Source organism: Oncorhynchus clarkii, unplaced genomic scaffold (assembly GCF_045791955.1).
Source record: "Oncorhynchus clarkii lewisi isolate Uvic-CL-2024 unplaced genomic scaffold, UVic_Ocla_1.0 unplaced_contig_7596_pilon_pilon, whole genome shotgun sequence".
Classification (NCBI taxonomy): Eukaryota; Metazoa; Chordata; class Actinopteri; order Salmoniformes; family Salmonidae; genus Oncorhynchus; species Oncorhynchus clarkii.
In genome coordinates this window covers 4,432-20,022 of record NW_027261112.1, presented here as the reverse complement: position 1 = coordinate 20,022, position 15,591 = coordinate 4,432, and the positions used below count along the sequence as shown (strand labels likewise).

Sequence of the window (15,591 nt, the reverse complement as noted above, 5' to 3'; positions counted from 1 at the left end):
CATGAATACAGGCCCTGGAGTGCTATGGTAACAGACAGGGTGGCTACTGAATAGACCCCCACTAACCTGTAGTAACAGACAGGGTGGCTACTGAATAGACCCCAACTAACCTGTAGTAACAGACAGGGTGGCTACTGAATAGACCCCCACTAACCTGTAGTAACAGACAGGGTGGCTACTGAATAGACCCCCACTAACCTGTAGTAACAGACAGGGTGGCTACTGAATAGACCCCCACTAACCTGTAGTAACAGACAGGGTGGCTACTGAATAGACCCCCACTAACCTGTAGTAACAGACAGGGTGGCTACTGAATAGACCCCCACTAACCTGTAGTAACAGACAGGGTGGCTACTGAATAGACCCCCACTAACCTGTAGTAACAGACAGGGTGGCTACTGAATAGACCCCAACTAACCTGTAGTAACAGACAGGGTGGCTACTGAATAGACCCCCACTAACCTGTAGTAACAGACAGGGTGGCTACTGAATAGACCCCCACTAACCTGTAGTAACAGACAGGGTGGCTACTGAATAGACCCCCACTAACCTGTAATAACAGACAGGGTGGCTACTGAATAGACCCCCACTAACCTGTAGTAACAGACAGGGCGGCTACTGAATAGACCCCCACTAACCTGTAGTAACAGACAGGGTGGCTACTGAATAGACCCCCACTAACCTGTAGTAACAGACAGGGTGGCTACTGAATAGACCCCCACTAACCTGTAGTAACAGACAGGGTGGCTACTGAATAGACCCCCACTAACCTGTAGTAACAGACAGGGAGGCTACTGAATAGACCCCACTAACCTGTAGTAACAGCCAGGGTGGCTACTGAATAGACCCCCACTAACCTGTAGTAACAGACAGGGTGGCTACTGAATAGACCCCACTAACCTGTAGTAACAGACAGGGTGGCTACTGAATAGACCCCACTAACCTGTAGTAACAGACAGGGTGGCTACTGAATAGACCCCCACTAACCTGTAGTAACAGACAGGGTGGCTACTGAATAGACCCCCACTAACCTGTAGTAACAGACAGGGTGGCTACTGAATAGACCCCCACTAACCTGTAGTAACAGACAGGGTGGCTACTGAATAGACCCCCACTAACCTGTAGTAACAGACAGGGAGGCTACTGAATAGACCCCACTAACCTGTAGTAACAGCCAGGGTGGCTACTGAATAGACCCCCACTAACCTGTAGTAACAGACAGGGTGGCTACTGAATAGACCCCACTAACCTGTAGTAACAGACAGGGTGGCTACTGAATAGACCCCACTAACCTGTAGTAACAGACAGGGTGGCTACTGAATAGACCCCCACTAACCTGTAGTAACAGACAGGGTGGCTACTGAATAGACCCCCACTAACCTGTAGTAACAGACAGGGAGGCTACTGAATAGACCCCACTAACCTGTAGTAACAGCCAGGGTGGCTACTGAATAGACCCCCACTAACCTGTAGTAACAGACAGGGTGGCTACTGAATAGACCCCACTAACCTGTAGTAACAGACAGGGTGGCTACTGAATAGACCCCACTAACCTGTAGTAACAGACAGGGTGGCTACTGAATAGACCCCCACTAACCTGTAGTAACAGACAGGGTGGCTACTGAATAGACCCCCACTAACCTGTAGTAACAGACAGGGTGGCTACTGAATAGACCCCCACTAACCTGTAGTAACAGACAGGGTGGCTACTGAATAGACCCCACTAACCTGTAGTAACAGACAGGGTGGCTACTGAATAGACCCCCACTAACCTGTAGTAACAGACAGGGTGGCTACTGAATAGACCCCCACTAACCTGTAGTAACAGACAGGGTGGCTACTGAATAGACCCCCACTAACCTGTAGTAACAGACAGGGTGGCTACTGAATAGAGCCCACTAACCTGTAGTAACAGACAGGGTGGCTACTGAATAGACCCCCACTAACCTGTAGTAACAGACAGGGTAACTACTGAATAGAGCCCACTAACCTGTAGTAAGAGCTCTCCCTCTGGAACGTGAAGTTCTTTCTTCTTCAGAACATTACTCTCTGGGCGCTGGGAGGCTGTGGATTGTAGGGTCACTGCAACACAATACAATAAAATCAAGATTAAGGTTGTTGTCCCATAGAGGATTTCCATCACACACTGAAGGAATGCAGAGGAACCAGTTACAGCGCATCACTACAGACAGAGACCCATTCACAATAATGTGAGATAGACCTAATGTGCACACCGCTAATGATACTAGTTGTTCCTGTGGAAGAGAATTTGATGGGCATTTTAAATCAACCAAAAATGTTATTCTATTTGTGTGTACTGTGGTAGCCATATAGGCTAGGCAACGGCAAATCATCTTCAGATAGATGGTGCAGTGTGATGCCTTATGTTTCAGTGTGATTAGGAGAACAGACCCTAACTGTGCTGGTCGGGCCCTATAGCCTAGCTACAGTAGGAGAGTTGTGCCAGTAGAACGTGGATAGGGAACTCAAAGTCCTCAGGGGCCAGAATGGTGTCACACTTTCTCCCCGTCTAGCAAACACAGCTGATTCAACTAATTACATTTTAAACTGATGATCATGATTAGTTGATTATTGGAGTCAGGTGTGTTGGCTAAGGCTGGAGTAAACGTGTGACACCAATCAGGCCCCCGAGGACTTGCCCATCCCCGCAGTAGAATGACGTCCTCTCAGGCAGTCCCATCCCCGCAGCAGAATAACTCAGGAAGTCTGCAACCACAATTATTTCCCCCCCTTTAGTCATACAGGTAAGTCATTTAAGAATGTTTTCTTATTTACAATGACGACCTGTCCACAATCTTGACTGTGTTCTCATACGATGGCCAAAATAATCCCCCTCCACCTCTGGTTCACATCAACCTACACCCATCCCCTTCTCAGAGCCGAGTCAACACTTCTCACTCATCTAAACAAGTATAAGTTTAGTTGTTGGCTCACACTACAGACTATCAAACACTCTGCACCCCAAATGGCATCCTATTCCCTATAGTGAAATACTTTTGACCAGAGCCCATGCCCTTGGCAAACGTAGTGCACTGAACAGGGAATAGAGTGCCATTTGGGATGCAGAAGACCCTCAGGAGTCTGTGGAGTCAAGAGTTGAACAAGTCTGTTCTAATATAGATTACTCAAGCAAACACCCCCCTCTCCCCTCCCCTTGGGAGTCTAGGAACTCTGCCGATTACACAAAGCACCACAGCAGCAGGCAGCAACACAAAGGCCAGGAATCCTGGCTGCTAGCAGGTCTCGGAGGAAACTAAAATAAGAGTAGAACATTTTATTCTGCTGGCTTTTTCCTCATGCAAGTCGAGCTAATTGAATTGTTGAGTCACTCTAAATATAAAGGGCTCCCCAAGGGAAGATCTTGTAAAAATGAAGGCTAAATGTTACATCTCAGACAGCCTACAAGATCTAAGCAAAACATTAAGATCAGTCTACATTTTTCAGCTTCCTTGCTTTTTTTGTGGTTCTGCAAATGTTGGATTGAATGCACAATTTAAAACACTTACCCACCCCCCCCATTCCTAATGCATGTTTAAATATTGGACTATAAATTGTGCCTTCCTGTATTATACTTATACACTGCTCAAAAAAATAAAGGGAACACTAAAATAACACATCCTAGATCTGAATGAATGAAATATTCTTAAATACTTTTTTCTTTACAAAGTTGAATGTGCTGACAACAAAATCACACAAAAATGATCAATGGAAATCAGATTTATCAACTCATGGAGGTCTGGATTTGGAGTCACACTCAAAATTAAAGTGGAAAACCACACTACAGGCTGATCCAACTTTGATGTAATGTCCTTAAAACAAGTCAAAATGAGGCTCGGTAGTGTGTGTGGCCTCCACGTGCCTGTATGACCTCCCTACAACACCTGGGCATGCTTCTGATGAGGTGGCGGATGGTCTCCTGAGGGATCTCCTCCCAGACCTGGACTAAAGCATCCGCCAACTCCTGGACAGTCTGTGGTGCAACGTGGCGTTGGTGGATGGAGCGAGACATGATATCCCAGATGTGCTCAATTGGATTCAGGTCTGGGGAACGGGCGGGCCAGTCCATAGCATCAATGCCTTCCTCTTGCAGGAACTGCTGACACACTCCAGCCACATGAGGTCTAGCATTGTCTTGCATTAGGAGGAACCCAGGGCCAACCGCACCAGCATATGGTCTCACAAGGGGTCTGAGGATCTCATCTCGGTACCTAATGGCAGTCAGGCTACCTCTGGCGAGCACATGGAGGGCTGTGCGGCCCCCCAAGAAATGCCACCCCACACAATGACTGACCAACCGCCAAACCAGTCATGCTGGAGGATGTTGCAGGCAGCAGAACGTTCTCCATGGCGTCTCCAGACTGTCACGTCTGTCACATGTACTCAGTGTGAACCTGCTTTCATCTGTGAAGAGCACAGGGCGCCAGTGGCGAATTTGCCAATCTTGGTGTTCTCTGGCAAATTAAAATGTCCTGCACGGTGTTGGGCTGTAAGCACAACCCCCACCTGTGGACGTCGGGCCCTCATACCACCCTCATGGAGTCTGTTTCTGACCGTTTGAGCAGACACATGCACATTTGTGGCCTGCTGGAGGTAATTTTCAGGGCTCTCAGGGCAGCTCTCAGGGCAGTGCTCCCTCTGCTCCTCCTTGCACAAAGGCGGAGGTAGCGGTCCTGCTGCTGGGTTGTTGCCCTCCTACGGCCTCCTCCACGTCTCTTGATGTACTGGCCTGTCTCCTGGTAGCGCCTCCATGCTCTGGACACTACGCTGACAGACACAGCAAACCTTCTTGCCACAGCTCGCATTGATGTGCCATCCTGGATGAGCTGCACTACCCGAGCCACTTGTGTGGGTTGTAGACTCTGTCTCATGCAGAACCACTCCTTTATTGGGGGTGTCTTGCTAATTGCCTATAATTTCCACCTGTTGTCTATTCCATTTCCACAACAGCATGTGAAATGTATTGTCAATCAGTGTTGCTTCCTAAGTGGACAGTTTGATTTCACAGAAGTGTGATTGACTTGGAGTTATATTGTGGTGTTTAAGTGTTCCCTTTGTTTTTTTGAGCAGTATATAAAAATGTATTCTATTCTACTGAGCCATTTACCTTGTTCGTATTCTTACCCTTTTATTAGGTCTTCTTGTCAAGAAGGAACCTTTTAGGGTTGGGCAGTATCAAGATATTCATATCGTCATACAGACCTTCTCGCATACAGAGATAAACAGTACTACAGGCTTATTAGTACACAAGGAGGTGCCAAAAAAACAAACAGGCGTCCATTAACAGAATGCCAACAAAATTAGCACACAAATTTCAATGGAGGCTGCTAGCTAAATATTCTAATGAGCGCAAATGAAAATAAACGAATTGCAAAGACAGGCAATCCATCTCATAAAGTTACACATACATAGGTAGGCACTACCGAAGGTTTTTTGACATTTCCAAGTGATTGTGAACGAGAGACATTGTGCAAATGAACAAAGTTTTGACACATGCTTGTCTGAAGGAAGAACAGTACTGGCTCTGGAGCAGCATGTGTAGGCTACATGCTGTGTCTGTGTGGAGTCTGGAGTCGCTAGGGCAACGGACCTGCCTGCTCTGCTCGGAGAATAGGGGGTAGGAGAAGACGGCTGAGAACGGAGGAGAAAAAAACGCAAGGAAATGAAAAGATAGCAGTGCCAGCTGTACAGATAACTCATTCAAATGACTTTGACTTCTCAAACATGCATAGTTTTCGCAAAACAATATTATGACCCATCACCTTATTAATTCAGCCACTTAGATTAAGTAGCAAGTTAAACTTCGGGGTCACGTTTACACAGAATTTTGAAAACTCTTTAGAAAGATCTTCCCACGTTCTGTAAATGCAGATGTAATATGGATCTTATTGTAATTTCTGCTCGGCATTAGACTCATTTTGTGCTTCAGTTGCACTTCTCCACTCAGATGAGAATTCAGGAATGGGCATTCTATCAGCAGACAGCGTTCTGACTGATGTGTAGCTACTGTTCTCCATCATTCTATCAGCAGACAGCGCTCTGACTGATGTGTAGCTACTGTTCTCCATCATTCTATCAGCAGACAGCGCTCTGACTGATGTGTAGCTACTGTTCTCCATCATTCTATCAGCAGACAGCACTCTGACTGATATGGAGCTACTGTTCTCCATCATTCTATCAGCAGACAGCACTCTGACTGATGTGTAGCTACTGTTCTCCATCATTCTATCAGCAGACAGCACTCTGACTGATGTGTAGCTACTGTTCTCCATCATTCTATCAGCAGACAGCGCTCTGACTGATGTGTAGCTACTGTTCTCCATCATTCTATCAGCAGACAGCGCTCTGACTGATGTGTAGCTACTGTTCTCCATCATTCTATCAGCAGACAGCGCTCTGACTGATGTGTAGCTACTGTTCTCCATCATTCTATCAGCAGACAGCGCTCTGACTGATGTGTAGCTACTGTTCTCCATCATTCTATCAGCAGACAGCACTCTGACTGATGTGTAGCTACTGTTCTCCATCATTCTATCAGCAGACAGCGCTCTGACTGATGTGTAGCTACTGTTCTCCATCATTCTATCAGCAGACAGCGCTCTGACTGATGTGTAGCTACTGTTCTCCATCATTCTATCAGCAGACAGCGCTCTGACTGATGTGTAGCTACTGTTCTCCATCATTCTATCAGCAGACAGCACTCTGACTGATGTGTAGCTACTGTTCTCCATCATTCTATCAGCAGACAGCGCTCTGACTGATGTGTAGCTACTGTTCTCCATCATTCTATCAGCAGACAGCGCTCTGACTGATGTGTAGCTACTGTTCTCCATCATTCTGGGGCGGCAGGGTAGCCTAGTGGTTAAGAGCGTTGGACTAGTAACCGGAAGGTTGCATGTTCAAACCCCCGAGCTGACAAGGTACAAATCTGTCGTTCTTCGCCTGAACAGGCAGTTAACCCACTGTTCCTAGGCTGTCATTGAAAATACGAATTTGTTCTTAACTGACTTTAAAATGCCAAACATGAGGAAATTTAGCTTGCTTTATGTGAAATATTAGAAATATGATGGCTATGCATAGTTTTCGCAAAAAACACCTTGCTTTTTCAAGCTCATGTACTTGGTTGCATTTCTGCTGCCATCTGATGAAAATGAATGTGTTGCACTAATGTTTTTCCTGTGAAGGAAAGTCCCTGATCACTCTATTGACTTTCAATATAAAACAGGTTCATGTCAACACACAGCTGGACTCACCTGCTCCCGTTTTCTCCTGTTGTGCCATTTACAAACAAACACGTGACTGTCTCAACGGTTCTGGGGAACTACGGTGAGCTCCATAATGTGACTGTCTCAACTGTTCTGGGGAACTACGGTGAGCTCCATAATGTGACTGGCTCAATTGTTCTGGGGAACTACGGTGAGCTTCATAATGTGACTGGCTCAACTGTTCTGGGGAACTACGGTGAGCTTCATAATGTGACAGGCTCAACTGTTCTGGGGAACTACAGTGAGCTTCATAATGTGACTGTCTCAACTGTTCTGGGGAACTACGGTGAGCTTCATAATGTGACTGTCTCAACTGTTCTGGGGAACTACGGTGAGCTTCATAATGTGACAGGCTCAACTGTTCTGGGGAACTACGGTGAGCTTCATAATGTGACTGACTCAACTGTTCTGGGGAACTACGGTGAGCTTCATAATGTGACTGTCTCAACTGTTCTGGGGAACTACGGTGAGCTTCATAATGTGACTGTCTCAACTGTTCTGGGGAACTACGGTGAGCTTCATAATGTGACAGGCTCAACTGTTCTGGGGAACTACAGTGAGCTTCATAATGTGACAGGCTCAACTGTTCTGGGGAACTACGGTGAGCTTCATAATGTGACTGTCTCAACTGTTCTGGGGAACTACGGTGAGCTTCATAATGTGACTGTCTCAACTGTTCTGGGGAACTACGGTGAGCTTCATAATGTGACAGGCTCAACTGTTCTGGGGAACTACGGTGAGCTTCATAATGTGACTGTCTCAACTGTTCTGGGGAACTACGGTGAGCTCCATAATGTGACTGTCTCAACTGTTCTGGGGAACTACGGTGAGCTTCATAATGTGACTGTATCAACTGTTCTGGGGAACTACGGTGAGCTTCATAATGTGACTGACTCAACTGTTCTGGGGAACTACGGTGAGCTTCATAATGTGACTGTCTCAACTGTTCTGGGGAACTACGGTGAGCTTCATAATGTGACTGTCTCAACTGTTCTGGGGAACTACGGTGAGCTTCATAATGTGACAGGCTCAACTGTTCTGGGGAACTACGGTGAGCTTCATAATGTGACAGGCTCAACTGTTCTGGGGAACTACGGTGAGCTTCATAATGTGACTGACTCAACTGTTCTGGGGAACTACGGTGAGCTTCATAATGTGACTGTCTCAACTGTTCTGGGGAACTACGGTGAGCTTCATAATGTGACTGTCTCAACTGTTCTGGGGAACTACGGTGAGCTTCATAATGTGACAGGCTCAACTGTTCTGGGGAACTACAGTGAGCTTCATAATGTGACAGGCTCAACTGTTCTGGGGAACTACGGTGAGCTTCATAATGTGACTGTCTCAACTGTTCTGGGGAACTACGGTGAGCTTCATAATGTGACTGTCTCAACTGTTCTGGGGAACTACGGTGAGCTTCATAATGTGACAGGCTCAACTGTTCTGGGGAACTACGGTGAGCTTCATAATGTGACTGTCTCAACTGTTCTGGGGAACTACGGTGAGCTCCATAATGTGACTGTCTCAACTGTTCTGGGGAACTACGGTGAGCTTCATAATGTGACTGTATCAACTGTTCTGGGGAACTACGGTGAGCTTCATAATGTGACTGACTCAACTGTTCTGGGGAACTACGGTGAGCTTCATAATGTGACTGTCTCAACTGTTCTGGGGAACTACGGTGAGCTTCATAATGTGACTGGCTCAACTGTTCTGGGGAACTACGGTGAGCTTCATAATGTGACAGGCTCAACTGTTCTGGGGAACTACGGTAAGCTTCATAATGTGACAGGCTCAACTGTTCTGGGGAACTACGGTGAGCTCCATAATGTGACTGTCTCAACTGTTCTGGGGAACTACGGTGAGCTTCATAATGTGACTGGCTCAACTGTTCTGGGGAACTACGGTGAGCTTCATAATGTGACTGTCTCAACTGTTCTGGGGAACTACAGTGAGCTTCATAATGTGACTGTCTCAACTGTTCTGGGGAACTACGGTGAGCTTCATAATGTGACTGTCTCAACTGTTCTGGGGAACTACGGTGAGCTTCATAATGTGACTGGCTCAACTGTTCTGGGGAACTACGGTGAGCTTCATAATGTGACTGGCTCAACTGTTCTGGGGAACTACGGTGAGCTTCATAATGTGACTGTCTCAACTGTTCTGGGGAACTACGGTGAGCTTCATAATGTACAATAATGTGACAGGCTCAACTGTTCTGGGGAACTACGGTGAGCTTCATAATGTGACTGTCTCAACTGTTCTGGGGAACTACGGTGAGCTTCATAATGTGACTGGCTCAACTGTTCTGGGGAACTACAGTGAGCTTCATAATGTACAATAATGTGACAGGCTCAACTGTTCTGGGGAACTACGGTGAGCTTCATAATGTGACAGGCTCAACTGTTCTGGGGAACTACGGTGAGCTTCATAATGTGACTGGCTCAACTGTTCTGGGGAACTACGGTGAGCTTCATAATGTGACAGGCTCAACTGTTCTGGGGAACTACGGTGAGCTTCATAATGTGACTGTCTCGACTGTTCTGGGGAACTACGGTGAGCTTCATAATGTGACTGTCTCAACTGTTCTGTGGAACTGCGGTGAGCTTCATAATGTGACTGTCTCAACTGTTCTGGGGAACTACGGTGAGCTTCATAATGTGACTGTCTCAACTGTTCTGGGGAACTACGGTGAGCTTCATAATGTGACAGGCTCAACTGTTCTGGGGAACTACGGTGAGCTTCATAATGTGACAGGCTCAACTGTTCTGGGGAACTACGGTGAGCTTCATAATGTGACTGACTCAACTGTTCTGGGGAACTACAGTGAGCTTCATAATGTACAATAATGTGACAGGCTCAACTGTTCTGGGGAACTACGGTGAGCTTCATAATGTGACTGTCTCAACTGTTCTGGGGAACTACGGTGAGCTTCATAATGTGACAGGCTCAACTGTTCTGGGGAACTACGGTGAGCTTCATAATGTGACAGTCTCAACTGTTCTGGGGAACTACGGTAAGCGTCATAATGTACAATAATGTGACAGGTGAAATGAAGAACACAATCTGCTTCATCTCCTAAGATATTGCACACGTTGACTGCAGGCATTTAATAAAAAACATTTGCTACAAATATTAAAATGTATTGAAACACTTCAAATAAATAGTTTAATCTGTATTGGCGATATAGAAAAAGCATCCCGTGGCTATTTCCAAATACCCCGTATACAGCACCTAAAGACTCTCAGACCATGGGAAACAAGATTCTCTGGTCTGATGAAACCAAGATTGAAATCTCTGGCCTGAATGCCAAGCATCACGTCTGGAGGAAACCTGGCACCATCCCTGCGGTGAAACATGGTGGTGGCAGCATCATGCTGTGGGGATGTTTTTCAGTGGCAGACTAGTCAGGATCGAGGGAAAGATGAACGGAGCAAAGTATAGAGAGTTCCTTGATGAAAACCTGCTCCAGAGCGCTCAGGACCTCAGACTGGGGCGAAGGTTCACCTTCCAACAGGACAACGACCCTAAGCACACAGTCAAGACAACGCAGGAGTGGCTTTGGGACACGTCTCTGAATGTCCTTGAGTGGCACAGCCAGAGTCCGGACTTGAACACGATCAAACATCTCTGGAAAGACTTGAGAATAGCTGTGCAGCGACGCTACCCATCCAACCTGACAGAGCTTGAGAGAATCTATAGAGAAGAATGGGTGAAACTCCCCAAATATCAGTGTGCCAATCTTGTAGTGTCAAGAAGACTAGAGGCTGCCAAAGTTGCTTCAACAAAGTACAAAGGTCTGAATAATTATGTAAATGTGATATTTCAGTTTGTTTTTAACAGCCGAGTGGAGGTCCAAACAGCCGAGTGGGGGTCCAAACAGCCGAGTGGGGGTCCAAACAGCCGAGTGGGGGTCCAAACAGCCGAGTGGGGGTCCAAACAGCCGAGTGGGGGTCCAAACAGCCGAGTGGGAGTCCAAACAGCCGAGTGGGAGTCCAAACAGCCGAGTGGGAGTCCAAACAGCCGAGTGGGGGTCCAAACAGCCGAATGGGGGTCCAAACAGCTGAGTGCGGGTCCAAACAGCCGAGTGCAGGTCCCGAGGATGGATACTCGGACCGGGACGATACCAGTATCGCAATATTCGTTAGTATCATGGCAAGGAAACAAAACAAAGCCTTAATGTTGGAAACAAACATCATTATGTTGTCATCCAGAGTGACATGTATCTATTTTCCAAGCTATAGCCACAATACTTTACATACAGCAGGTTTTAAAAGGACCAACGAGTTTACTTCAAGTTTTCATTTTTGCCATGGAAAAAATACTGCAATACGGGTATCGTCACAGCCCTACTTTCTTAGAGTCCAAACAGCCTAGTCTGCATCCCAAACAGCACCTTTTACCCTATATAGTTCACTACTTTTGACCCGAATAGGGTGCCATTTGAGATGCAAACATAATGTCTTGCAAGGGGGAAGATGTGGTCACAGGTTTCCCTTGGCAGATCCCTCAGAACCCTTTAATAATGTATGTGGTTAATGCTAGAAAACTATCTATTGTTGCAGCACTTCCGCTAAGACAGATCACAAGATTACACATTTATATGTTACTTTCCACAGGATTTCACACACCCTGATGGCATCCTGTTATTTCAGAGAGTCCTCCCTTTCTCCTTAGAGAGAACGACAAGCGAGAGAGTGTGAGAGATCTAGCCACTGCCTTCCAGACACCTCAGTAGTTGATAGTGACTGATATAGTTGATCAGGGCAGCAGGCAGCCTAGTGGTTAGAGCGTTGGGCCAGTTGCTAGATCGAATCCCTGAGCTGACAAGGTAAAAATATGTTGTTCTGCCCCTGAACAGGCAGTTAACCCACTGTTCCTAGGCCGTCATCATAAATAAGAATTTGTTCTTAACTGACTTGCCTAGTTAAAATAAAAGTTAAAATGTTTTAAATAAATCAGACAGTAGTCAGATCCATAGCGATAATATCTTTACATAATCCAACCCTAAATATGGACAATAGGGTGTGTTATGATCATGCCTTACCATTGAAGAAGCTCTTGGCACGCAGGTAGCTGACACAAAGCCTGAGGATGGTCAGTTTGTCCAGCTTGGAGATGACATCCTGGGGGTAAGGAAGCAGACTGGCCAGCCTGTCCAACTCCCCATTCAGGCGTTCCCGGTGCCTCTTGGAAGGGTTTGATTTGGCTCCTTCTGGAGGTGGCTTCACACTACGAGGAGGAGAATGTCTGCCATCAATGTCTCATATGATGATATTCCTCGGTCTGGTTATGTAGCCTAAATGGTAGATACTGTATGTTTACGAAAGTGTGAATGAATGCAACTCATGGAGTCCGCAGAAAGAAATATCATAAAGAAGTATCATTGTCCAAGGTTGAAACATGCTTCTTTCTGTACCTCATTCAGACCTCATACAAATCAGACTAGGGAGTGTCAGTCAACCCTATTCCATGAACATAATAACAGTACTACAATTGAACTGTCACTCACAAGGCATCCTAATTCTGTACACTGATGTGGTATACTTAACATGCACTAGACTAGTAGTGACAAACTTTGTCTACAACCCCTAACTAGCTGGCTATGCTGTTGTAGCGGCGATCAGTTATCTAACGTGACTGTACCTTTTCTGGGGCTTTTTCCTCTTGCGACTTGCATACATGTTGGTGCTATTTATTCCCAATGTGTACTATGGAATGCCAAGCGCACTAGAAAGACAACTAGCTAGCTGACAGGACAGGGTACGCAGTCAAATCCCTGCTTCTGCTAGGCTAGCTAATTAACATGTATCATGTTAGCTAGCTGACAATCAAACCAAAACATGGCCAGTAAGATGCATTTTCATGCATACTACAAAACGATATAGCCAGTTAAATGCATACCTGCATTATTAAGCGAAAAGAAAGAGATGTTTGCTACATATATTAACAACCTAATTTAGCTAGAGAAAGTGGAAAAGTTCAAAGAAGAGAAAGATGATAAATTGCCAACACTGAGCCGTTGCGAGCTTCCTTGCCAAACGCGGATGGACTATAAATCAAATCGGAATATATTCGCCGAACATTAGCCACGCGAGAATTTCATAGCTACAACAAACGTCATGCAAACTGCCGAAATTGGACATTTGTGGTCATTTCTTTCACACCCCCTTTAGCTCCACCCACCGGGTTCGCACACGCTTATCCCAGCCAATCGCAAAGTGACTACCATTGCGTTGTTTACACCCTTCGGTCTAGACGAGATGGATGGGACGTCTTAAAAACCAATTGAAAGTTCATTACTGTAGCTACTGCAATTGTAGAACACATGGGAGAGGCAGGGTTGAATAATTCAGGTAGATTTAATATAATGCTTTGTATGAGGTCCCGTGTGGGTCAATTGGTAGAGCATGGTGTTTGCAACCCCAGGGTTGTGGGTTCGAGTCCCATGCACTCACTACTGTACATTTCTTTGCATAAGAGCTTCTGCTAAATTATGTAAACGTATTTATCCTTATAGCAACTCTTAGATTTTTAAAACAGCCTACTGTATTTTTGGGTCAGCAAAGCAAAATAGGTCATAGTTTGTGAACGTACTGCAGACGGACACCTCACCAGTTAAATGAAGAGCATTATTAGGAAGAAGTGTGTATACAGAAGCAGTCTTGGTGGAGGATGGTGATCTCTAATTCAGGGAAATTACTTGGGAATTACTGTATTCAAATTACTTGTTATTTCAGGCTCTGATGGCAAAGCTCTTTATCTCCTAATCTGCCACATTACTTGGAATGCCGTTTACATTTTCCATTTGCTTTGAATCAAAGGGATGAGGGATTTTTCCATCTCAGATTCATCATAAAGTGATGTGTGCCTCCCGAAATGTCAACATTTGGAATGTAAATGGCATCCAAGTCTGACAGGATGGACAGCCATGAACTCTTTCTGACACCGAGAAATCTACGTTGGACTCCACAACGCGCTGAAATGTCATATTTGACAGGATTAGATCAGACTACAGATTTGAGAATCGACAGAATATTGTATGTGTCAAGATCAAGATCCCATGACTTTGACCCAACTACATTATACATTTACCCAACTACCTAACACAATTGTGAAGTCATTTTTGGAGGAATTGACCCAACCCCCAAGTCAATTTGTATTCAGTATTCTATGTCAATGTACAGTATAATTGACACCCCATTCCATATTGGGAAAGAATGGTAAATACAGTACACCACATTCCATATTGGGAAAGCATGGTCAATACAGTACACCACATTCCATATTGGGAAAGCATGGTAAATACAGTACACCACATTCCATATTGGGAAAGCATGGTCACTACAGTACACCACATTCAGATCCCATGAATATCCGAGTCAAAGCTTGGGAGGATAATCCATAAAATGCTGTTTATTTCAGGCTTTTAGACTGCTTTGGGGGAATTTGATAATCTGACCGTTGACATACTGAATGTGTTTGTCAGAGCGAATAAACATTAAAATATTTAGATATGTAATAGGTTTACTACTAGGCAAATCTCCATTCGTTTGCAAACATAGGGTTTCATGGTATCTGCAATGAATTCATTATATGATCTACTCCTGTGGCAAAGACACTGTACTGTACCCATCCTAGGCTTGTCTGTCCCTATAGTCATGTTTTGAATTGGCTATTCTTTTGGCCTTTGAAAATTACTAATGTTTTTGAATGCACAAATTTACAAACAAAAATATTCTGCTTGTCTATTACATTGATCAACATGCAAAACATATTTAATCAAGTGGCATTCATTTCCAGTGGAGAAATGTAATTAATCAAGACTATACAGCAGATCATTCAGTGAATGTATTTGTATTCATTGAGTGAGGGGGTTTTATGGGGATTTTGAGGGGATTTTAGGGGGCTACACTCACTATTGCTAAAACCTAAATCCCCTTATGTTTACAATAGGATTTGGGAGGCTAAAAGCAAGTGGGTCAAGCCACATAAAAAGAAACACATGTGGGCTATATCCTTGAATATACAAATAGCTGTGGACATGCTTTAAATTGACAGAGTAAACGAGACATTGACATCAGTTCTGATGTCATGACCTCTCTCTGAAGTAAGTCAACTTCCTTCTTGACCCGAGCTAAGCATTACAGTACTACTATATGTTTACGGTTGTGTATGTTGGACCGTTGTTGGGTATGACACTGACATACCAAACAATATTGTCTTTGAGATGGAGCTTAATAAAAGTGGTTATTTCATCTACAACAGAGCTTATTATGTTAGATGGTAGACGGTAGATGATATTTAT

At 45.1% G+C, this 15,591-nt stretch overlaps 1 protein-coding gene across 1 annotated transcript in view; it reads right to left on the bottom strand.

Annotated features, from left to right (window-relative positions):
• Positions 1 to 12,985, bottom strand: part of LOC139404894 (aryl hydrocarbon receptor-like) — a 42,036-nt gene extending 29,051 nt beyond the window's left edge. The window contains exons 1-3 of the mRNA XM_071147431.1: positions 12,930 to 12,985; positions 12,331 to 12,515; positions 1,991 to 2,082 (exon numbers count right to left, since the gene is read on the bottom strand). Of these exons, the coding sequence (XP_071003532.1) occupies positions 1,991 to 2,082; positions 12,331 to 12,515; positions 12,930 to 12,967 (315 nt within the window). The 5' untranslated portion in view covers positions 12,968 to 12,985. The remainder of the gene's footprint in view (positions 1 to 1,990; positions 2,083 to 12,330; positions 12,516 to 12,929) is intronic.
• Between the last annotated feature and the right edge of the window lie 2,606 nt (positions 12,986 to 15,591).